We start from the raw sequence: 25922 nt of genomic DNA on the forward strand, positions 1-25922 counted from the left end.
TCTATATTAACCATGAATGCGATACAGATTTTAATGTCTGAACCTGTAATTTGTGCTATTTGATGGAAAATACAAATGTTTATTTACTGATAAATAATTGTGAATGATGATCATTATTATTGTAGCAGTATGTGTATTTCATTGTATTCTCAAACTATTACTATGTTTAAAAAAAAGACTTCTAAAAGTTTACTAAAGTGTATATTTTTGTAATTTAATTTTGAGGAACAGCGATATATCTTCACAAACTGAATTCTCTTGAATTATCACTTGAACCTGTGATTCTTGAATTTTTTTTTGTTTCTTTTTAGCTTTATTTTTCTGATAAAGTAGTGCCTAGTAATTTTGTCTTCTATAAGATATCTACTCACATTCCTGGAATTGTAGGAGTACTGAATTTTTCTCCCTGCTGTGTTCTCCCTTGTTTCCTGTGGATGTTGTTGTATAAATTCCCCTTCATAGATGAGATAAAAAAAGTTATTAAGCAGTTACATAGTGTAACACTATGTACAAATTATTTATAGCTATGGCTATTAGATATTAAATGATCAGTGAACTGTGAAGGTTAATTATTACTGTTTTCAATTATCATTAGTAGATTGACACCATTGGTCTTTGAATGGGAAAGTATAATGCAACATAATAAAAATGAAAATGTTTGCTTGATCTCAATATGCTGTGAGTGCTGCCATTCCCCCATTCCTGACCTTCTTAGATGCTATGGAACTGCAACTTGTAACACTGTTGAGGAAGAAGAAGCAATCTGAAACTCAGATATCTCAAGTACTTTCATGTAGGACTGGGCTGTGGAATAGTATTATTTTATGTTATTTTTAGAGTTATTTTGGAGATTTTCTCCCCTGTCTATAAAAACTAAATATTTATCACATTGTATTTAGCTTTCTTGTCTCATGATTTCTTGAGAGCCTTGACATTGAAATCATCCTAAAAATCCTTTCTTGTCTGTTAATCATCTTTTCTTTGATAAAATTACATTACTGAACTGATTCCTATATTTAAATGTAACTGATTCCTATATTTAAATGTTACTGTTACACCTATTTGAAATCATCTTGCAGTTTACAAACAGTTGGGAGTTACGTGTAACTAAATAAGTGTGTTTATATGAAAAGATGACGAAGCTAAAAGGAATATTCCTGTCAGTGTTTTCACACTCGAATCAGGGAAGACTCCTCCAGGAGAGTGGGAGACCAGTATTGCAAATGTATTGGGCTACTACCCTGTGTTTCTTTTGGGTTTTGACATAGGAAAGCATAGATAATAGTATTTGATTAATATAGTTTTTTCTTTGAAAAAGTGTCTTATTATTTATTATTCAGTTCACTTGGGAGATTTTGTCTTGTCTTTGGTCCTCTTCAAATTTGTTTAAAATACTTGAGAAAATACAAAACTTTGCAAGAGGAGTTAGAAATGACATGATTTGAAATTTGTTTCTGTACTCCCCATGCCTTTTAATTAACTTTGTAGTAATAACACCGCACTTTGTGGGACCTAAACTTTGATACTTTAACTTAAGGTATTTTGATCTGATTTAAATATTCTTTTTAATTATTTTGAAAACATTTGAATTAAGAGCTTGGTTGGTGTCTTGTGGTTATAAGTGATCAGATAGACTGTATAAATGCTAAATATAATTTGTACTATCTTGTAGTTCGTCACAATTATGAAAAAGAAAATACACCAGAGGGTCCTACTCAGAAAGGTCTTCGTGAAGCCAGGGAACAAAGCAAAAGTAAAACAAAGAAGAAAGACAATAAAAAGGTATGGTATGCTGTTTATTATACTCCCATTAATTCACAGTTAATCACCAAATATTTGGCTGTTTTAAAATATATTTGGAATGTAGATATACAAAAAGAAAGAGAAAGGGAGAGTGAGAGAGAGGGAGGGAAAATGAATGAATAGAGAACTTTCATCTCTTAGTTCACTTTTCAGATGACTGGAATGGCTGAGCCAAGTCAGAATCCTGGAAACCAATATGGGTTTCCCACTTGCGTGTCAGGGAAACAAATATTTGTCCATGACCTGCTACTTCCAGTGATGCACATTAGTAGAAACTTGGAATGGGAAGCAGAGTCTGAGCTTGAATCCCAATACTCTGATATGGAATGATGTTTTGCAAGGTGACTTAGCCTCTGTGTGAAACAACTTTCTGTGAGATCTTAGATTAGTGCACTCACATTGTGCCATTGTTTGACTGGGAACCTGGCCCTAAACCTGACCTACACAAACCACCATCCCATACTGAGTGCCAGTTTCAGTTCTGTCTACTCCATTTCTGATGCAGTTTCCTTGTAGTGCACTTACAGATAGCAGAAGATGCCCTTAGTACCTGGGCTCCTGTCACCTACATGGGAATCGGGATAATAGGTTGCTGGCTTTGGCCTGCCCCAATCTGGTTGTTTGGCTGTTTGTAAAATGAACCAGATAATGGTTCATTTCTCTAGTTTCTTTGCCCTTCAAGTAAATAAATAAATCTTTTAAAAATAAGATGAAATATAATATAGTTCCATTTAAGATTTTGCCCATATCTGGTACCCTTGTTTTGCAATCATTCTGGTAATTGAAGTCTTTCATAATGAGTTAAAAAAATAATATCAAAAGTATCCAAAGAGACAAAAAAGTGAAGGAATAAAATTACATAGATTTGTAAATGATTTAGTTTCTTATTATGAAAATTATATAAGAGTGTAGCTGAGGCTGTTGCTTAATAACATTAACCATTATAATAGATTTCTCTAACTCCTTTTTAAAAAGGTTTATTTATTGTTTATTGAAAAACAGATTTACAGAATAAGAGAGAAAAAGGCAGAGAAAGAAAGATCTCTCATCCTTTGGTTTACTCCCCAAATGGGCACAGTTTGCAGGACGGGGCCACTCTGAAGCCAGCTGCCTGGAGCTGCTTTCAGAACTTTTATGTAGGGGCAGGCACCCAAGCATATGTGCCATCTTCCATGCCTTCCCCAAAGCATCAGCAGGGAGGTGGATTGAAAGTGGAAGAGTTGGGTCTCAGTTCAACAAAGGTAGACAAACATCCATTTGTAATCTCACAAACGAAGGATGGTAATGGAGAACAGAGTATGCATCTCTACTTCTAGATGAAACTTCTAAATATACCTAGACAACAGAATATTAAACTTTCTCTCATTACTTATATCAGCAGTGTCATGACCCCCATAAAGAACAGAAAGTTGCAGTCAAGACTACACTTGTTAGACTATTGTACTGCAAAATACAGAGGACTAGGTGGAGGAAGGGAGGAAGAGGGGTGGGGAGCAAGGAAGCCCTATGTTTGCAAAATTGTAAAATGGAAAATAAGAATTGAAAAAATACATATCTAAAAGTACAAAAAAAAAAAGACTTTAGGTTGCCGCTTAACTTACTGTGTCACAACACTGGCCCACCAAAATTTGTTTTAGAAGAAAATGTTGAGAATTATGTTTTCTGCAGTGGTTATACTAAAGAAGGATAAAGTTTCTTTATCAAATTCAAATTGCAGCATTTACTTAGCTAATACAAATAATTATATATTTTTTTCTCTAAGGAATAAAACGTGGTTTTATTTTGTATAATTGAATAAAATGAAGATTAAATTTTGATAACCTTTTGAAATATTTTCAGATTAGTGGTTTACTTTTCCTTTCTGTTTGCGCTCTTTTGATGAAGATCAAGTGCCATTTTTATGGATTATAGTATTGGTGATAGTTGCCCCTTTGAGTTAAGGATTGTTTACTGATGGTACTGATTTTCTCACCAATGGTTTCATTTTCTAATAATATATATATATATATTTCCTTTCAGGCAGTTAACCATTCTTAAGATTTATTAAATGTTTTTTTTGTTGGTAAATCTTTAGTAATACAAGCCTAACTTTTAGTGTGACACAAAAACTGCTTAAATATAAGGATGAGTATATTACATGTCAGCGTATAGTATTTCCCTTTTTGATATCACATTGCAATGTATAATGTATAATAAAAAAAGAACATTTATAATAAAAAATAATAAATAGAAAAAGTGAGTCCTTCATATCCTGAGTAATCATTTTTATGAATATCTCCTTTTCACTTTTCTTGTGCTTATTGTTACAAGAAAAGGCTGGATTCCATTTTTATTTTTGTATTATTTGATGAGATGATAGTTATTGACCGCTCTCTAGAAATAAAGAGGCTTTTAGGGCTTCACTGAATTGAATTATGTTAGATATATTTAGTCACATTGGAGATTATTTACATTTAATGTGTGTTCCTAATTCTATTTTCTGTTCTTTAAATATTAACAAGAACTTTATCCCACAAAAAGCATTCACTTGCATTGTTTTAAGGGCATATGAGTTTTGCAGACTTCACCAACAATGGAAGCATGGAGAAGGCAAGAGAATACCCTCCGTTCAGGGGTACAGAAACTCGTGCTTTCGAGGCAGCGGCCCTTTGTTCTGTGCTTGTCTGACACTCAGCTGCCCTCGGTACTTACTTCTCACATCTTCCTTTTATGCATTGCATTTTCCTCATTTTCTGAAGCATCTCTTTGAACAATTTTCAGAAAGGATCCATGGAGATAAATTATCTCAGTATTTTGCATGTCTGTAATGTTTGTTTTTTTCCTTTATACTTGTTCATATTTACACAGACTGTAAAATACAAGAATTTTAGAGGCATTGTTTTATTCTCTTATAATACCCTAATACATTTTTCTTATTATTTTGTAAGAAAATTAAAAAAAAAGATATTCAAAGTGTATACCAATATTTTGTAAAATGTAGATATAATAATAAACGTGACTTTGACCTACTGACTTTTAAATTTGCTTGGTGGGGCTCGGCACGATGGCGCAGTGGTTAAGGTCCTCGCCTTGCATGCCCGCGATCCCATATGGGCGCCGGTTCTAATCCCAGCAGCCCTGCTTCCCATCTAGCTCCCTGCCTGTGGCCTGGGAAAACAGTCAAGGACAGCCCAAAGCTTTGGGACCCTGCACCCACGTGGGAGACCTCGGAAGAGGCTCCTGGTTTTGGATTGGCATAGCATCGGCCGTTGTGCTCACTTGGGGAGTGAATTATTGGACGGAAGATCTTCCTCTCCGTCTCTCCTCTCTGTATTTCTGCCTTTCCAATAAAAATAAAATAAAAATCTAAAAAAAATAAATTTGCAAATAAATTTGCTTGGTGGAGGTACTGCCAACCCATAGCCTGGGGTGAAAAGTCAGCCACATTTATAACATTTCATTGGAATTGTCTATAAAATTTATTATCTCTTCACATTAGGTCAGAAAACACCATCTCAAGTCAGTATTAAATAGGTTTGGCTTATGTAATTATTTCTAAGCTCTTTTTACAGATGGATTCTTTAAAAAATGCTTATTTGAAAGGTCGGGAGACAAACTCAGTGAACCAAAAAGACAGGTCCTCCATTTCCTGATTCATTTCCCAAATGCCCCTCACCATCCAGGCTGAAGCCAAAAGTTGGGACTGTCTGGGTTTCCCACATGTGTAGCATGAGCTAACTACGTGAGCAGCCATCTACTGCCTTCTGTCCAGGGGTCAAGTCAACAAGAAGCCAACATGTGGCGTAACAACAAGAATTCAAACTTCTGCTCTTTGAAAGGGGATGAAGTTTCTTTAAGAATTGTCTGAAATGCTTGCCAAATGTATGCCCATTTGGTTTTCTTAATGTTCGTAAATTTCAGTAGAAAGTAGTGAGTTAGTGCTATTTATTTACTTTGGTTCTTCATATAATATATCGAACTTTTTAATCTTAAATCTAGACTATTCCTGCAACCTAGTGAATTTCTGTTTTTTTTTTTTAAGATTTATTTATTTTTATCACAAAGTCCATCCACTGAATCACTGCCCAAATGATTGCATGTAACAACTAGCATTGGGACAGGCTGCACCCGAGAAGTGCCTGGTCTCTCATAGGGCTTCATACATAAGGGTTCAGAGCCAAAGACTTGGACCATCTTCCATTGCTTTCCTGTGTGCTTTAGCAGGGAGCTGGATCTGAAATGGAACAGTTGGTACTCTAGTCAGCACCCATATGGGATGTTGGCATGGCAGGCAATTTAACTTATTATGCCGCAACACTGACACCTGTGCTGGGCTTTTAAATCCTGTATTGTAGAACAGTCCCAAATTGATAAACTTTTCCTTGTCCAACTTTGTTTTCCACACCTAATGTCTTATCAGTCCCCAGATCCAAACCCTCATATGTGAGACTTTCAATCTGATATAGTATCATATTGTAGATTTACATCAATATTTATGGACACCTACAGAAATTTTCATTTTGAAATATTGCCATTATCTCAAATTGAATAAAATATTTTTTGTTATTTCACAATTGGGTGAATTGCATTTTAAAAATAATTGGTATTTCTTCATTTGAAAGGTAGGGAGAGAAAGAGGGAAAGGGAGGGAGACAGGAAGGGAGTGAGAGATACAGAGATAGGTACCCATGAATGAGTTCCGGGAGCTCCATGTAGAAGCCTTCTGTGTGGGCAGGAAGCACCCTGCTTCCAAGTACCAGGGCTTGTCCCTGAGTGCTACTGCTTATCATGGAGGTGCAGACAAATTGTGTATCTCTCATCTGATGCCAGGTCCTTCTGGAGTGAAGAGACTTCTGAAATATTCAGTGGACCAGAGTCCTTCTTTCCTACTTATATTTCTTCGTTTGTGTTTGTTTCTCCTTTTTTTTTTTTTTTTTTTTTTAGGTAGAGATTAAAGTTTAGAGATGAAAAAAAAAAAAACTTTTATGGGAAAATTTATAAATTGACCACAGAAGTGAAAGGATAGGTGCACCGTAATAAAGAAACAGGGAAAACTAAGTTCCTGCATCATAATGATCCTTGGCAGAGTCAGCCTACAATCATGAAAAAAGTCACACACAGAGCTAAAAGCAATTGCAAAGCCCAGTAAACCTGGGAGAAGTAAAATAATCGAATTTCTAGACTGAAAAAAATCTGACGCAAAATCATTTGCATTTTTATTTTCTAAGAAGAAATAATATGAAGAGGAAATTATGAAAATGCTTTCATTTATAATAGTGTAAAAGAATGAAATACATAGCAGTTAACCAAGTTTGTGAAAATCTTAGCTAATGAAGCTACAGAACATTATTGAAAATAATTAATGCAAGCATAAGTAAGTGAAAGCATATCTTATGTTTATGAATTGGAAAATTTAATATTACTACGAAGTCTCTAGTGCACAAAGTGTCCTAGGGATCAATGCAGACCTTTATCAGAATGCCAGCAACATTTTTTCCCATGTAACACGGAATTCAAAGCAAGGGTCATAATAAGACAGGATAGCATTATTTATGAGTTTTAATTCAGTGAGGAAAATGTTTAAAAACATCTAAATGCCAAGTGATATGTCATCTGTATTTTTCCACTTCTGAGAGTGCTGGTCATGCTCTCTGGCTTATTTCACTGATCACAGTTGTCTACAATTTTGGATATTTTGTCACAAGAGAATTTTATTTTGGGTTGCTGAGTAATATTCCAATGTGTACATATGCCTCTTGATGACTATCTAAGTTGATTCCATAACTGCCTTCATGAATATTGTTGTACTACACATTGGAGTTTAGGTATCTTTTGCATTTTCTGACTTTGTTTCTTTAGGATATGTTCCCAGAAGTGAAATAGCATATCATATGGTAGACCTCTTTTTAGTCATTTCAGGATCTGCTTTTCATCTCAGGGTCTATTTTCTGTAATAACTGCATTAATTTGTATTCATGCCAACAAGATAATAAATTTCCCTTTTCCCCAAATCTTCATCAGAAAGTTTTTTTTGTTCTTTTGGTATTAGATATTCTAACTGGAATGAAATTGTACATCATTTTATTTTAATTGACATCTTTCTTGTGGCTAGTGATACTAAGCTTTTTTTTTTTAATGATTATTAGCTATTGGTATTTCTTCTTTTGCAAACTGCCTGTTCATGTTCTTTGACCATTACTTACCTAAACCATTTTATTATTGTTGAATTCTTTGAGTTCCTTGTATACTGCAGATTTTAATTAGTAATAACTGCAGATATTTTCTTCCGTCCTATCAAATGTTTCTTTACCAGTATATAGAGTCCTTAGTTTGGTCAAATAATCCTCTTGTCTTCTTTTATTTTCATTGCCCAAATGTTTGGGATGTTATCTTAAACACTCTTGCCTGTAAAAATGTGTTTTCCTTTAATAACTTTTGCTCTTAAATTTAGATCTTTGATCTATTTTTTATCAATTTTTGTCATGGTAAGAGCTAGCGTTCTTGTTTCTAACTTCTGCGTGTAAATACTCAGCGATCTAGCATTATTTATTGAAGTTACTTCTATTTCTCTAGGGAATATTTTTGGTATAACTTTTAAGGCTTATTTAGTTGTTGTTGTGTGGGTTTGTTTCCTTAATTTCAGTTCTCTTCCATTGATTTATATGTCCATTTTTATAATAAACTAATGCTGTGCTGTCTCAGTTACAATGGCCCTGCAGTAATACTGGAATCTGAGAGTACCATGGATTCTTTTGAAAGAGAGGAGAGAGAAAAAGAGAGAGAGAGTGAGTTGGTGAGAATGCGAAAGTGAAAACCTTGATCACTGTTGATAGAATGTAAAATGATATAGCTAGTGTACAAAACAGTATATTTCCCAAGACAACAAAAAATAATTATATAACCCAACATACTTTGTATATTTACCCTGAAATTGAATGCAGAATGTTGAAGAGATATATAAATACCCATGTTCATAATAGTATTGTTTACAGTAACTAAAATGGGGCTACAACTTAAATGCCCTCTGTTGGAAGAGAGAAAGCCAAAGTGGTGTACACATGCAATGGAATATAGGAGTATAGTTTTGGGAATATGCTACAACATGGATGGAGTTTGAAGATATTATGCTAAGTGTAATAAATCAGTGTTGAAAAGGCACATGTGTTTGGTTTCACTTGTATGAAGTAGTTGAAACTATATAGAAATCAAAATCATAGATATGCAAAATAGAATGGTCATTGTCAGGGGTGAATAAGGAATGGGAAACTATTTTATACTGGGTGTAGAATTTCAGGTTTAGAGGTTAAGAATTCTGTAGAGGTGAGGGTGATGGTTTTCTAGTTAGGCATGCTTTTAATCTTTGAACGCTAACCATAAGTTTGTTAAGATGGTAAATTCTATGTTATGTACATTTTACCAGTATAAAAATATTGGATAAAATAGATGTTTCTACTTCAGGTGATTAGAAACTGAGGCTATACTGATTAGGATATATGAACATTAGAAGAAAAAGTATTAGAATATTTTGCATCTTAATAATTCCAAAGTTGTCAAATGTTAAACAAATATGCATTGCACTTTAGGAAATATTCAGATCATTTTAGTATTTAGACTAATTTAAAAACAAATTAGAAAAGCAATTAAAATGCATATGTTAGGTAACTAGATTATTTGCCTAGACTGCAGCTGAGCCAGTACCAGAGCTTATTTTTAGGAACAAACTTATGCTAAAGTTTAGATGTTACTCTTAAAATAGTTTTTAATCATTATGAATAATTTAAGATGCATTGTTTTTTAATCATTTAATTTTATAGATGTATTAATCAATAATACATGTTTTATATGAATGACTTTTCAAAACTAGGTTTTCATTACCAATACAGCTATTAAAATTATACTTTTCTATGAAGCTGTGAATTTTCACTTTTACCCATATATCAGCTCCTTTAGATATTTAGAAATAATATAAAATATTTTGTCAAGGAAATAAATTGTGATTAATTTTTTTAGTACTTTCATAATTTATCCTCACATAAGGTAACTTCCAAAATGCATGTTTCCTTATGAACAGCATTTCTTTACATCCTGAACCATGTACTTTGGCAGGTGCCATTTTACAGCAGAACGTAAGTTGCAATCAAATCTTTATTAGAATCCTACTTCTGCCACTTATTACCTGAACAAAAATGGCCCCAGTAGTTAACTGTGATGTCGTTATCTCTGCCAACTAGTAAGAACATAATGTTCATTGAAGAGCTTTTGTCAGCGTATAATGATTTACTATATCAAAGACATAATGTATAAAATTGAATGTATATAAAAGATTTACAATCATGTAATAGTAAAGCTTCTGTAGAACAGATTATTTACCTGGAATGGATAAGTAATCTTTAACTTTATTTCTGCTTAACATTTTGTTGTCCCTTTTTAACCTCAGCATAATTCCCTTAGAACCATCTGAGGAGCAGTTCTGTGCATTGGTTGTTTTTTGTTTGTTTTATTCAGTAGTTCTTGCTTCTTTTAAAGTATTTGCTGAAATTCACCATTTTTGGCCTTAGGATTTCTTTTGGGGTAGCTTTTTAATCAAGTTCTTTAGTGGTTATAGGTTTACTGAAGCTCATTTTTTTTTTTTTTAAAGATTCACCTATGTAGTTATTTATTTCTCTTGGTATTTTTTTTTTTTTTTTGCTTACTTTTAGATATTGGAGACAGGTCCCTTTCTGACCATTACTGCCCTTTGGGATATATTTTATTTATTTAATTTTAGATATTGGAGAGAGGTCCTTTTCTGGCCATGATTGCCCTTTGGCGTATGAATAAACAGGAGAACTCTTTTGTCTCTGTTCACTCTACTCTTTAAATAGATAAATAAGGAGAGTTATTTAGATAGTAGAAGTTAGGGTTGATCCTGGGTGTTTTTGGGGCTGGGAATGTCCCAAGTGCTGACTTTGTCTCACCCAAATGCCTGCCTCTAGTAGCTTGTAGTCTGGGGATTTTTCCATTTTTAAGTTTATAAGTATGAAGTTGTTTGGGGTGCTCCCTTGGTATCCTTTTTATGACTTCAGGATACGCAGCAACATACTCATATTTCATTCTGAATTCTTGTGATTTGTGACAGGTCTCATTTTAGAGTAATTTGCAGCTTGGTTTTTTAAGTTAAAATTATTTGATATCATTTTATTTGAGAAACAGAGTGGTAGAGAGATCTTTCATCACTGGCTCTTTCACTAAATGCTTACAAAAGCCGTGGCTGGGGCAGGCCAAAATCAGGAGAAAGAAATTCAATATGGTTCTCCCCCATGGGTGGCAGGGGTCCCATTACTTGATCCATTGTTCTCTGGCTCTTCAGAATGTATGTTGGCAGGTTGCTTGATTGGAAGGGAGACAGGATTTGAGCCTGGGGGTGTTGGTAACTAAGTGTGTCTTTATTTCCACTTCTGGGCCATTCTAGCCCAAGAAGCATGTACATTTTACTTATTTTTCTTTGTCTTAATTAACCAGTATATTTATGTCATGGAATTTTATAAGTTTTTGTTTTTGTTTCTGTCATAGTTGATTTTTGTTTTTATCTTCTAGTTTTGCAATATTTTGATGTATATTTCTGTTTGCATAAGAGTTAGATCATTTATTTGATACGTTTTCTGTTTTTTAATTCCTGAGGATAGTTCTAAAATTTCAGTGTCAGCATTGCTTTAGGTGAATTGTTTTTTAACTGATACAATTTTTATTTCGGTAGTAGATATTTTTTGACTCATGGGTTATTTTGAAATGCGATGTTCAGTTTCTAAGTGTTGAGAAATTTTCCCGGATTTTGTTTAGATTGTTTCCAACGTGGACAGAAAGCACATTACCTTTTGTTGCTAGGATTTTAGTGTTTCGGGGTAATTAACTTTCTGTTGGGTGGGGAGGCTAAAGTATTCTATTCTTTTAAAAAATTTTATTCATATTATGTTCCATGACGATTTTATAGATTTAGGGACTCCCCCCTGCCGCCTCCGCTCCATCCCTCCCCCTTCTCTTGCCCCACTCTTTTCTCCTGTATGATAACAATAATACAGTCCTTCAGCAGCAGTCAAAAGTCCAACATTCTGCTATTGAAGTGTCTCATGGCATCCTGTCATGTACACTGCCTATTGTGTAGACAATGATACATGGTGTAGTATCTTATTGTCATGGTACTTTTGTCAGTTTCATTGGGAGTCCTCCTCCTATTCAAGGATAGGGCTGCATACTGCAACATATCTTTCCTTCCTGAAATGGTAGTTCCCTTTATGCAGTTCATCTGTGAGAATGTTTGTGTATCCATGTTTACCTGTTCTTGTGCTGGTGACTAACCAGTTTGTATTCAGAGTTCCCCTTATGTTGTCTTTAATATCATTTCCAGGGCTTATAGTTGTGTGTAATAGAGAACAACTGGGGGAGAAAATGAGTCAACTACATCTTGCTTATACACGGTATCTCTTCATAAAATTTGGCTTTCCAGTTAAAACGATTAATTACATTCAGATTGGGTTTTGAATATGGAGTGTGGTAGATATCTAGTTTTATTTTGTTTCATTCAGATGATTGCTTCCTGCAGTGCCATTTACTTAGTTCCTATTTTTCTGAATTCTTTTTAGTATTAGTTTTGTAATTTTAATTTTCTTGTATATATGAGGTTACTTCTGTAATTTCTTCTTTGCATACAGTATACATGTCTTAATTATTGCAGTTTTTAAAAGTTTGGGTATACCTTAAGTTAATTCTCTCCATGTTACTCTTCAGAAATGATCTGGCTATTGTCTTAGTATTATTTTTCCCTAGCAGTTTTATTTTTAGATTTTCCAGATTCCTGAGAATTTTTGTATGACTTTACTGGAATATTTTTACGTTTTAACTAATTATACAGATTCTGGCATCTTTGGGATATTCTTTCTAAACAAAAAATTAGCATCATTTGTCTCTCAATGTATTGTTTTTTTTATGTTTTCAGTCACATTCTTATATTTTCTTTCCATGCATATCTTGTGTATGTATTGTAATTCTGCTCTTTGAAATTTTAAAAATCAATACCTTGTTCTTTTGTTGGCTTTGAGGCCTCCCTGACACGAAATCAAGAGGGAGTTTGTAAACTCAATGCAAGATCTGCCCTCTGTCCAGATCCACACCTCCACCTTCAGGAGCTGCGAGGAAACTCTCACACATCGAGTAAGACCCCAGCTCTGTGGGATACTCTTGGAAGAAGCCATCAGACAGTAAGAGCACTCTACCTGAGACCACCTCCCAGTGGGACATCCTAATCCTGTCAGCAGACACCAAGTGGAAGACTCTGAGCAGCGTGCATTTCTGTCTTGTCCGTTGGATTGTCCTCCAATCTTCTTATTCAACTACAGGCCTACATAGTACTTTTTAGAAATATTTACTTGTATAAGGATGTAAGTTTTCTAATGATTGAAACACAGCTCTGCTGTTTAACCTATTTTGACCTATTGTTTGTACTTGAGGTTTCCTCTGCCTGGGTCATCTGCCTCAAATAGTCAAATGGCCTATCCTCTCACTCAAAAATGGACTTGTGTATGTCCTTTCCAGGGAGATTTTCTATACCATCCCAATCTAAATGTTAATATTTCCCTCCCCATCTCGTATGTCCTGAGCCTGGTTTCTGCTTTTTAATTTGTTTTGCTTTAAACATATCACAGATCTTTTGTTATTGCTGTGCTATTCATATTAATTGATTGATTATATCTCTTCCTGTAAGCTCTACTTTTAGACCACAGATGGTATCCGCAAGAAATGGTTGAATTTATCTGGCCAATAAGATGCTGGCCTCTATGCATGGTATATGCTTGCAATAAAAGAATCATGACTGGATTTGAACTGTAATACTGCAATAAGGTGGAGTAATCCACCATGGGGGAAGGGTACATGAAAGGGTTTGGGGAACCTCAGAGTCTATGAAATGATGTCATAAATTGAAATGCAATAAGAAAAAGAATGTAAGCTCCATACTCCATAGAGCAAGGCCATTTACACTTTTTATTCACTATTGTATTCCTAGTGCAAAATATGTCTAGCAAATAACGAGTATCATATAAGTAGTTGTAGTTGAATGCCTACATAAATGAGTAGTTTGAGTTGTTATTATTGTTGCATAGATAAGCATACTATCAATTGGTTTGAAGTAACACTGACCTTGCTAAAATCCCTATTCCTTTATAATCTGTCTCTTGGTTTTCTTTGGTATTCTTTCTGAACAACAGTAGTTTTCACTTTACTTTCCAATCCTGGATATTTTTGTTTGTATTTCTTATGTTTTTGTGATGTCTGTGACCCCCACAATGAGACAAAAAAGAAACAGGTAGAGTAGGCATGCTAATTGTGTCTATACTTTCAAAAAGAGTGCATAGATGTTTCACATGAGGAGTGATATTTGTCATCTTTCTGCATATTCTTTCTCAGGACAAAAAATGTTTCCTTCTGTATTTTCTGTTTATTTGCTTGTGTTTTTCTTTTTAAAATGAGAAGGTGAATTTTATTGTAAATGCTAAATTTTAACCAGACTCCATCATTATTTTGTTTTATCATGAAAGAATATTGGAGATGATTTTCTCCATCAGTCTTTTATTTTCATAAAAATGAAATTATAGATTTTCTAATGTAAGCATTCTCTACCATTAAGCATGGAACTAATTTACTCATCATATATTATTTTATTTATATGTTTTTGGACATAATTCATAGGCTTTCTAAGAGGCTTACTTCTACTTTATGAATCAAATTGATCTCTAATATCCACTTTAGTCTTTGTCTTTTCATAATTTAGTGTCATTGAGTGAACTGGGAGAATAATCCCTCTTTTCTGTTCTTTGGAAGAATTTTCAATGTGGAGCACCACACAATGGCTTATTTGACTAATCATCCCTCCAAGTGCCTGGATCCTGTATGGGTGCTGGTTGGTGTTCTGGCTGCTACATTTCCCATTCAGCTCCCTGCTTATGGGCTAGGAGAGGATGACACAAAGTCTTGGGACCCTGGACCCGTGTGGGAGACTTGGAAAAAATATTTTGTTTTTTGAAAGATTAATTATTTTTGTTGGAAAGGCAGATTTACAGAGAGGAGAGACAAAGAGAAAAGATCTTCTGCCCGCTGGTTTAGTCCCCAAGTGGCTACAAAGGCCAGAGCTAAACCGATGCAAAGCCAGGATCCAGGAGCTTCTGGGTCTCCAAAATAGATGCACAGTCCCAAGGCTTTGGCCATCCTTTACTGCTTTGCCAGACTACTAGCAGGGAGCAGGATGGGAAGTAGAGCGTCCAAGATAGAAACTGACACCAATTTGGGATCTCAGGGTTTGCCAGGCTAGAATTTAGTCAGTGAGCCTTTGCACTGGCTGGATAAAAGTTGCATCTTTAAAAAAACTGATTTTTTTTTAATTATGGAGGATTAGTCTCTTGAATATGTCATAGATAAGTAAAACTAACTAAAACTATTACATATTTTTTTTAAAAATTGAATTTTATTTGTTTATTTAAAAGTCATAGTTACAAAGAAGGGAGAGAGTTCATCTATCCTCTGATTCGTGGCCTAAATGACCTCAATTTCTGGGAGTGGTCCAGGCCCACTGCAGAAATCACAAGCTGCTTCTGGACATTGCATGTAGGCACCATGGTCCAAGCTCTTGTGCCATTTTCTGCTGCATTTCCAACTTACTAGCATGGAGCTGGATTTGAAATGGAACAGCTGGGACTCACACTGGTGCCTACCTGGGATGCTGATGTATCAGCAGTGGCTTAACCGTTTGTGACATACTGTCGCCCCCTGAACTGTTACATGTTTATGTAAGATTTTTATATGGTGGATTTGGGAGTATGGTTAACATAATAGGATCATAGCAATTATTTCCTTTTGAATCAGTTATTGGAGGCAGTCGTGTAAATGTTTACATGAATATTACCATTTTGCATGTATTTCAAATTTACCAGTTATGTGACTAAAATCTTTTAAAAATATGGGTTAGAAGGAATAAGTTCAACACAATAAGAGAATACTTGACATACCCACAGCCAGCATCACATCCTGTGGGTAAAATCTGGAAACATTGCTATTGAGAGCCAGAGTTGGGCAAGGAAGTCCACTTTCCCCACTACTAGTCAGCATAGTTCTGGAAATATTAAATAGTAAGAGCAATTAGACAAGAAAACTAAGTCAAAAGGATGAATGTTGAAAACAAGGGTTTCAAATTTTTTTTACTTTGTGATGATATGATCTTATGTATAAGGGAGCCAAAGGACTCTAGTCAGACTATTGGAACTCAAAAGAGAATTCAGCAAAGTTGCAGTGTACACAAATCCAACTTATACTCATATATATTGTCAATGTAATGGCTTAAAAAGAACTTATAAGTTCAGTCCCATTTATAATAGTCACAACAAATTTAAATCCCTTGGAATAAACTTAACTAAGGGTGTGAAATATCTCCACAATTAAAGTTTTGATGCATTAAGGAAAGAAAAGGAGGAAGATATCAAAAATGGAAAGTCTTCCACATTTGTGGATTGGAAGAATTTTCATAACAATGCCATATTTTTCACAACTTACATATTTAATGTGATTCCAGTCAAAATATCAAAGACACTTGTTTCAGTTCTAACGAAATATGATCCTAAAATTCATGTGAAAACATGAGACCCAAAAAGCAAATGCAATCTTAAACAAGAAAAACAAATTTGCAGGCATCACAGTGGCTGGCTATAATCAAAACATTCTGGAACCGGCACAAAAATAGACATGAAGACCAGAGGAACAGGATAGAAACCCCAGGAATTAATCCAGACATCTACAATCAACTAATACTTGACAAATGAACTAAAATCGCTTCTTTCAGAAAGGACGGTCTCTTCAACAACAATAAGCTGCTGAATTTGGATACATGCCTGCAGAGGTATGAAACAATACCCTTAAAGTTTAAGGATCCAATGAATCTAAGGAGCTAAACCTAAGACCTGAAATGATTAAATTAGTAGAGAAAATTGAGAAATAGTGAAAGACATTGGAATTTGTAAAGACTTCTTGGATAAGATCCCAGAAGCACAGGCAATGAAAACAAATATAAACAAATGCAATTATGTCAACCTACAATGCATCACCACAGTGAAGAAATCACTCAACAAAGTGAAATGGCAACCAACAAAATGGAAGAAAATGTTAGCAAACTATGCACCTTATAAAGGATTAATATCCAGAATATTTAGTTATTTAAGAAGCTCAACAACAAAAATAAACAATCAGGTTAAGACATGGGCAAATAGCATGAACAGTTGTTTCTCAAGTGATGAAATACAATCAATAAAAAGGGAAAAATACTCATGATCCCCAAGATGTAAGGAAGATGCACATCAAAACCACAACAAGGTAACAGCTCATCCCAGTTAGAATGATTGCAAAGTTATGAGAAAAAATGCCTTAATGCACTGTAGCTGGGAATATAAACTGGTATAACCATTAATGAAGACAGTGTAGAGGGAACTGAACTATGTAAAATAGGACTGCCATATGACCCATCAGTTTCACTTCTGGGAATACACCCAAAGAATTGAAATTAGCACATGACATTGTTTGTACATCAGGATTATAGCAGCCCAATTCACAGAAGCTAAGCTATGGAAGCAACGTGTATGTCTATCATCTGATGACTGGAAAAGCAAACTGCGGTATGTATACACAGTTGAATACAACTTCGCCATAAAAGGGGCAAAACCCTGTCTTATGCAACAGAACAAATACAGTCACAGACCACTCTGCTTAGTGAAATAAGCATAAGATTCAAAAACACAAATATTAAATGCTTTCTATGATTTGTGGTAGCTAATATATAGAGTTCAAAAATCCCCCATACTTAACATGTACAGGGGAAATTGTCATCTTGGAACTTGTTAATTGTATAAACCTACTGTCTATGTGGCTGTGGAACAATGATATTATTTTAATTGTTGAATGCTTTATTTAGTATAACATTACACTTATGATTGCAGATAAAATTAAAAATATGTTACCAAGGCCTTGGCATTGTGTTATAATGGGTAAAGCCATTACTGGCGACATGGGCATTCCATACGGGCACTAGTGTCAGTCTCAATTATCTGCTTCTGATTTATCTTCTTCCTAATGACCTGGACAAAACAGTGAAAACTGTTCAAGTGTTGGGGCCTCTGCAACTCACATGACAGACCTGGTTGAATTTCTTGGAACTTGGGTTCAGTTTGGTTCAACCTTGGTGTTGCAGCTGTCTAGGAATTGAATCAACAGATGGAAGATCTCTGTCTCTGTCGATGCTTTGATCTTTCTCCCTTTCTTCCCTCATCTTCTCTCTGCCTTTTGCTTCCCCCCTCTCCTCCTCTCTGTACTTTGCCTTCTCCCTCTCTCCCTGTTCTCTCTTTCCTTCTCCCTCTTATCCTCTTCCTCTCTCCTCTCTCTCTCTTTCTTCCCCTTTCCCTCTCTCTGCCTCTCCCTGTCTGCTCCCCGCCTCCTCTTTCTCCCTCTCTCCCTCTCTCCCCTCTAACTCATTGAAATAAAGTTTTATTTATGTATTTGTTAAATGATCCCCAAAATGTTATTGCAAAAAAGTTTTTAAGAAATGGAGGGAAGCATGACTACAGTCTTAGAGTTGTTTTTATGAACTAATTGTACTCTGTTCTCTGTATATTAATAAAAACTTATTAAAGAAAAGAGTGTATATGTTGAGATATTTATATGGTTTATAGGTGTTATTTGAATATGAGCAAATTTACTGTAAATATTTTACACGTTTGAATTTTATATTAAATATGAATAAATATATTCATGAACACCATCATTTGTCTATAGCAACAGATACACGCTGATGTTTGTTTCAGGCTTCCTGTATACATGTATGCGTGTGTATCCATGACATGCCTGTACTGTTACTGCAAGCTCATGCTGCTATTTTGGTAGGCTGAAAGTCCCTCGGATCACTTGCAGGAAGAGGTATAGTGGATTTTTCCAACTGCCATTGTGCCTTCGGTTCATCCAAATTTGCTATTTTGGGCATTTGGGCCTGCTGATGTAGAATTCTTTTTTTGAATGTTTTTCCATGATTAGAAAAAATGAATCATACTGTCTAGAACAGCTTACTGTTATGCAATATTATCCCCCACTATCTTACTGTTTGCTTCTGAGAAGCAACCATACTTGAACATTTGTATTTATGCTTTTTTTTTGTAGTAACTGACATTTCTTATTAGTATTGTCATATTTTACTTCTTGATTTTTCAACATTTGATCCTGTTTATTGACTTCTTGCTTTGACTTCCAATTTGATAGTTTGAAGATTTAGGTTATTTACACTTTTAAACTTATTGTTCATCTTTTACTTTGATTTTATCATGGTCTAATTCTTATATGCTTCATAGCGACTAATTTGCTTAAAACTGTTTACTCATAAGCCGTGGAACTATTTTTGTGTGTTTCCTTTTTCACACTCATCATTCCTTTATGTCTCATTTCCCTGTCTACTTTGTAAGGATTGTCAACTGCATTTTTCATTTTCAAATTAGATAGCATTTACATTTTAATTGTAATCTGTGTTTTAATATCTTTCAATCTCTGTTTATGGGTAGCTTAACAAAACTGAACACTAGTTAACTCTTTTTAGAATACATTGTACATTTTTTTGAGGAACTTGGTATTGTGCTGTGAGTACCTCTTTTTTTCCTGTTTCAAGGTTTGAGGGTTACTCAGAATTTTTACAAGTAATGTCTGAATTTGAGAACCTACTGACTATTTAAAATCAATCTAGAGTTTTTAAAATTTATAACATGACTTTTTTTTCTTCTTACACAGATTTTCTGCTGACATACAATATTATCCCTACTATTTCATTGCCATTCTTATTTCATAGGAAGAATAAATATATGTATCCCAGCACCCCATTCCCTTTATTAATGTTATTGCCTGGAATCTATTCCATTCTCCTCCTGATGTCCGTTATTTCCTGTTCTACTGATAGTGGGTTGCTTTATGCTTGGCAATGACGTTTCTTTGCAGCTTTTAATTTTCCTTAAATCTCTCTTTTCCTTTATATTTTCATGTATTCTATCTCTTCCTCATCACCAAGAATTTCCCAAAACTTTCAGTTTCACCATTTACATATTTATTGAAATCGTTACCCCTGTTTCCACATTCCCTTGGAACTGTCCCTCTTAGCTCCTTCTGTTTTGCAGGTCTATTGGGGTTGGTTACTTTCTATATATACTGCCTAAGTGGCACAGATCCTCTGCTAGCTGCTTTCTTTGGTAAATCTGATTTCTTTTTTTTTTTTGTTGCATTTCATTTCATTTTGCTAATGCACTTTGTTATATAACTTCCTGAGAAAATATGTAATTTGTATTAATCTTAACCTTAGCCATGAATGAAATTCTATAAAGGATAAATTTTCTTCCTGAACTTTGAATGTATTATCTGTTGTGTTCCAGCATCCAGTGATACTAATAGCAAATCTGAAATCAATCCAATTCTCATTTATTTTAAAATGCTTGAATTTCTAAAATTCCACTTTGGTAAGATTAGGCACTAGTCCTTTTAAAAAAAGTCAACTTGAATACTAGTCAGTAGGTGATCTTACTTCATAGGATAATACGTCTAAGCAGTATATGCTGTCATTTGACCTGTTGTCCTTGTTCTAAGTTGTTTGTTCTCCCAGACTAGCCCATTGTTTCACTCATACTTTCTCCCATATTTCATGCGTCATGTCTACTATAAGATATCTGTGCTGTAAGAATGAGATGGCCAGTAGGGTTAAGGATGCTGTAGAAGGGTGAGGCAACAGGGAAGCATTCGTTCTGTTTCTATCTGTTAACTTTATACCCTTCTTCTATTTACTGTTCTAAATTTTGCCCTTTTCCCACTGTCTTGGTTTCTATGTGTATTTAGTGCTGGTTAGTTGTCCTTGAACTATAACCCCTTAGTGAAAATTCTAGGCTATGGTTCCCTCTCTTTGCTGCATCTGCCAGTATTTCCAAGTTATTTTCCCACATTTCTCACTGCTTCATCTTGTTTTCTTTATCTCCAGGGAATCACACCTTTTCATTGTCCTGTATATTAAATATTTGTTCCATTGCCCTTTCTTCTATACCCATCCTACTACTTTTGTATTTGTTATATCATCCAAAGTTTGTCATAGTAGCTCTAATTGAATTTAAATTAAAAAAGATGAATTTTTACTAGGAAATCATATGCTAACGTTGATAATATTTCTGAGGGACATATGGCTTGACAAGCATTCAGGAAAAAATGAGGTCCAAAGAAAAATTAAAATGCACATTAAAAATAAGTATCGGGCCTGGCGTGGTGGCCTAACAGCTCATGTCCCGCTGCTAAAGTCTTTGCCTTGAACATGTGGGGATTCCATATGGGCACCCATTCTAATCCTGGCAGCCCCATTTCCCATCCAGCTCCCTGCTTGTGGCCTGGAAAAGCAGTCAAGGACGGCCCAAATGCTTGGGACCCTGCACCCGTGTGGGATACCTGGAGGAAGTTCCTGGATCCTAGCTTTGGATTGGTGCAGCTCCAGCCGTTGTGGTCACTTGAGGAGTGAATCATCGGATGGAAGATCTTCTCTTTTCACTGAGAATAAAACCTGTATAAATGGTACATTTGATCAGATGATGAAGGATAACGGTGATATGTATTGTTTGGCCTAATCTTTTCCAAGACACTTCAGATCATTCCGAGAGAGTATGCTCATTCTTTACATGCTACATTTTTCTTTAGAGACAGATATTACCCATATTCAGATGACAACAAGAGAAGAAAGTGGTTGCTTCTGGAAGCAAAAGAAAGTGCCTTATCATCATAGTGTACTTGTAGCCTAGAAAGACACACATGTACATTTTTAGAGGCAAAGGATACAACGGGATGCTTGAATTTACACAGCAGTGTAAAATTGTGATTATAATTGAGGAAGTGATTTTAATGTTTTAAAGGGTAGCAAATTATTTTTCCTAAGAAAATTGGATGCTTATAGTAGATTATTCTTTTTTGAAATATTTATTTTTTCATTGGAAAGGCAGATTTTACAGAGAGCAGAGATGGAGAGAAAGATCTTCTATCTGTTGGTTCACTCCCCAAGTGGCCACAACTGCAGGGGCTGAACCATTCCAAAGCCAGGAGCCAGCAGTCTTTTCTGGATTTTCCACATTGGTGTAGGGTCCCAAGGCTTTGGGCCATCCTTTGCTGGTATCCCAGACTACAAGCAGAGAGCTAGATGGGAAGTGGAGCAGCTGGGACACAAACTGGTGCTCATATGGTATCCTGTTGCTTGTAAAGGGGAGGATTAGTCAATTGAAACATCATGCTGGGCCAAAATTATTTTGCTTTATACCTGTTCCTTACCATCCTTTGAATAATGTAATATCCCAATGATGTTTTTGATATAATAAAATTAAATTGCCATCCAGAGAGCAAACTTTGCTTTATTTGCTTTATATTCAGTCCTTAACTATACATGTAAAAATAAATGTTTTGTGTATTTAAATACATTTCAATAAAGTGCTAGGTTGCACTAAAATTGATGGTAAATGATAGCAGGTTGGGAAAGATCAAAACTTTAGAAGAGGAACCATATCTCTATTCAGAGGTTAGTTTGGTCATATATTAGCTTTGTGGCTTTAAGTCAGTGAAATAAATTCTCTAGTTTTAATTTGCTCTTCTATTAAAGGGGTCTATAAATTTTATCTGTTGTATGTGGTTGTTGTGGATCCTATTTATAGGACACTTTATCTCAATCATTTTGTATTGTTAATCATATTACAGTAATATCAAATTTATTTCATTTTGTGTTATTTGATTTTGACTCTTTTAGCAATTTTTACAGGAGAGATTTTATTGCTGTTATGTCAGTGAAGATAATAGAGGCTGGGCAATTTAATGATTTTCACCAAGTCATTTTGTTTGAGGTGAAGGTTGATCTCAAATACAAAATTCTATCTCCCAAAGCTTTATTTCCTCCTTAAATATATAGTCTGACTTTACTTGATTATGTCTGTTATGAGATCCTTATTGAAAATAACTGTTATGAAAGATGTATATTCTTACTGAGCATTTCAGAAGAGTATGTCTATTCCATACTGGATATTTACCTCATAACAACTTCATAAGTTAATGAAGTTTAGAATGTGGTGTGGAATCTTGAGATGCACCTTTAATGGCAAGGCTATTTTCTACATTTACTTGTTCTAGAAGGCTGTGAAGGGAGGATAGAGCAAAAGGATGATAGAGCAGGGGACTCTTCTAGAGGAAAGTGAGTGGATGAGTTGATCCCTGAAAGGACAGCTGGAGGAGGGAAGCATGGAGAAGGAAACCCACAATGCGCAAGTATACGGACAGGAGCGTGCTCAAATGCACTTCATCTCAGAGACACATCAGAAGCAATAAAATGAGCAGAACTTCTCTTTATGGATAATTTACTGTTGGAGGTAAAAGTTTTAGGTATGAAATAGCATCTTCAAGAGCGTTTTCGTCTTTCATGACTCAGTTCCTTAGGCTCAGGGAATTCCTCTTCCACCCTCCACACTTCCCTCCCCGTCAGCATTTCCTCCTGTATTTTAACAATAAGTGCTTCAGCAGCAGTCACAAGTCCACCATTCTGCTATTTAAGTGCATCATACTTTTTACGTATAACTCATCTTTAACTTTGAAAATGTTAGCTCCTTGATTCTTGTGCGACTTAATTACCTGAAACATAAATGGTATGTTATATACCAGTATGAGCTGTCTGGTGTTCCATTTCAGTCAGCTGGCAATGGGATTCTACACTAGAAATGATGTATTTCTCACACTTCTTACTAATACATTTATGTAACTGGAACTGGGAGAGTCTGAGCTTTTTGATATTTTTTTTTTTTGCAAGGTTTATCCTCTTCATAGTTTATGGACTTAGGGGGAAACAGCCTCTTCTGGGATGAGACTAACCACATGGCCTTTGGTGAAGCTACTTTACTGGATCTTTGAAAAGATGTTTAGTCCTGCTGTGACATTCACTGTCACACTAAATTTCTTCAAACAAATGTGACTTGTAAACATACTGCAGAAAAGGTACTATATCTCAATTGTTGCTCTAACATTCTATGGGTGATCCTATGACCATTAACTGCAAGAATCTGTCAAATTATATCAGAATATAAATTTATACATCTGAATCAAGTTGTACTTTACATGTTGTTTAAAAGGCATTTATGTGGTATCTTTTACAATTTATTATTGATATTTATTGGAAAGGCAGAGAGGAAGAGAGAAATAATTCCACATGCTAGTTTACCTCTCAGATACCGACCTGGAACAGTTGTGGCTCAGCTAGAAATTCAGTGCAGATCTGTCCTGTGGGTGACAGTCATCACTTGCCCCCTCCTTAGGTGTGTGTTAGTCGAAAGGGTGAACTCAGAGCATGGCTGAGACTCATATATATATATATATTTTTTAATTTTTTATTTTATTTATTTATTTTTTAAGATTTATTTTATTTTATTTTTATTGGAAAGGCAGATATACAGAGAGGAGAGACAGAGAGGAAGATCTTCTGTCTGATGATTCACTCCCCAAGTGAGCGCAATGGCCAATGCTATCCGAAGCCAGGAGCTTCTTCCAGGTCTCCCGCACGGGTGCAGGGTCCCAAAGCTTTGGGCCATCCTGGACTGCTTTCCCAGGCCACAGGCAGGGAGCTGGAAGGGAAGCGGGGCTGCTGGGATAGAACCAGCGCCCATATGGGATCCTGGGGGGTGCAGGGAGAGGACCTTAACCACTGTGCCACCACGCAGGGCCCATATTCTAGAGTGTCAGTTTAGCTTCCTAGCCAGACATGTACTCCTGATACAGTGTTTTGCTTTGTTACAAATGATGTTTTTCATCCTAGGATAAAATGAAGCAAGGCTTTGGAGACAGGGCTAATGTCAGAGATGGGCGAGGTAACATATTCAATAAAATTGCAGCACATTCTGTCTCTGACTCATATTTTCTTCCAGCCTGTGCTATATCTGCCAGTATGCTAGGTGAAAATAATACTGGCTAGCTTTAATTACTGTTTTTTTTTTATTACCAGTGATTTAAAACATTTCAGTATATTTGGTGTCCATTTGCTGTTCACATTTCATGATATGTGTGTAGATTCTTTCATTTCTATGTGACTCATAAAAGTTCATCTAATAAGGAAACTGATTTGATGTCTTATAAATACTTTAAAATATTTTGACCAGTTTTATATTTTAACTTCAAATAAAGCTTGTTAGTTTATATATTTTTTCAAATTAACTACTGTTTTTGGACTTTTGGGGACTTTCATGAAAAAATTGTATGTAGATTTCTTCTAGTACTTTCACGGTTTAATAATTGACATTTATATATTCAATGTATCTGAAATTTTTTTGAGATATTGGATATAAGGTTGCAATTAGACTCTCTTTTTTTTTTTTCCCTATAGCTAATGCATGGTTCATCTTTTGCCATTCTTTCCAGATCTAGGAAAATCTAGGTGGAACAAAATCATTTTTAAAACTTGTATTCTGTGAGCACTTCGGACTAGTTTCTGTAGTGATATTATTTTTAGTTCTGTGGATTCTAATTAGATACTCTAACTTTATTTTCTAATATCATAACCTATAAATCTTCCAATGATTATTTGAAATGCCACATCTGGTATGTATATGATATATATGTATATACACACATACATATATAATCTTACTTTATAAGGCCACAATCTCGAGTGCAGAGATCATTAGCAAGTTAAGACTACACTGAATATCTGCATACAATATTACAGGGTTAGTTTGTGTCCTACATGCTCCCTGCTTCTAGTTTAGCTTCCTGAAAAATATGCTTGGGAAGCAGTAGAAAATGTCACAGATCCTTATGTTAGTGACACCCACGTGGGATTCCTGGCTTTGGCCTGGCCTGTCCATGGGTGTTGTGGAAATTTGAGAGTAAACCAAGGGATGGAAGATCGTAGTCTTTATCTGTCTCTAGCTCTCTTTCTGTCACTCTGCCTTTTGAATAACTATTTTGGGGGCTGGCACAGTGGTGTATAGGTAGTCCTCTGCCTGTGGTGCCAACATGGGTGCTGGTTTGTGTTCAGGCTGTCTGCTTCTTACCCAGCT

At 35.2% G+C, this 25922-nt stretch overlaps 1 protein-coding gene across 1 annotated transcript in view; it reads left to right on the plus strand.

Moving 5' to 3' along the window:
* SPAG16 (sperm associated antigen 16) overlaps window positions 1-25922 on the plus strand; it is an 832484-nt gene that overhangs the window by 75852 nt on the left and 730710 nt on the right. The window contains exons 13-15 of the mRNA XM_040986437.1: window positions 1200-1225; window positions 1269-1284; window positions 1673-1782. Coding sequence (XP_040842371.1) covers window positions 1200-1225; window positions 1269-1284; window positions 1673-1782 — 152 coding nt within the window. The remainder of the gene's footprint in view (window positions 1-1199; window positions 1226-1268; window positions 1285-1672; window positions 1783-25922) is intronic.

The sequence above is a fragment of the Ochotona curzoniae genome, unplaced genomic scaffold, assembly GCF_017591425.1.
Source record: "Ochotona curzoniae isolate NIBS_2020 unplaced genomic scaffold, NIBS_Ocur_1.0 contig_4514, whole genome shotgun sequence".
Lineage (NCBI taxonomy): Eukaryota > Metazoa > Chordata > Mammalia > Lagomorpha > Ochotonidae > Ochotona > Ochotona curzoniae.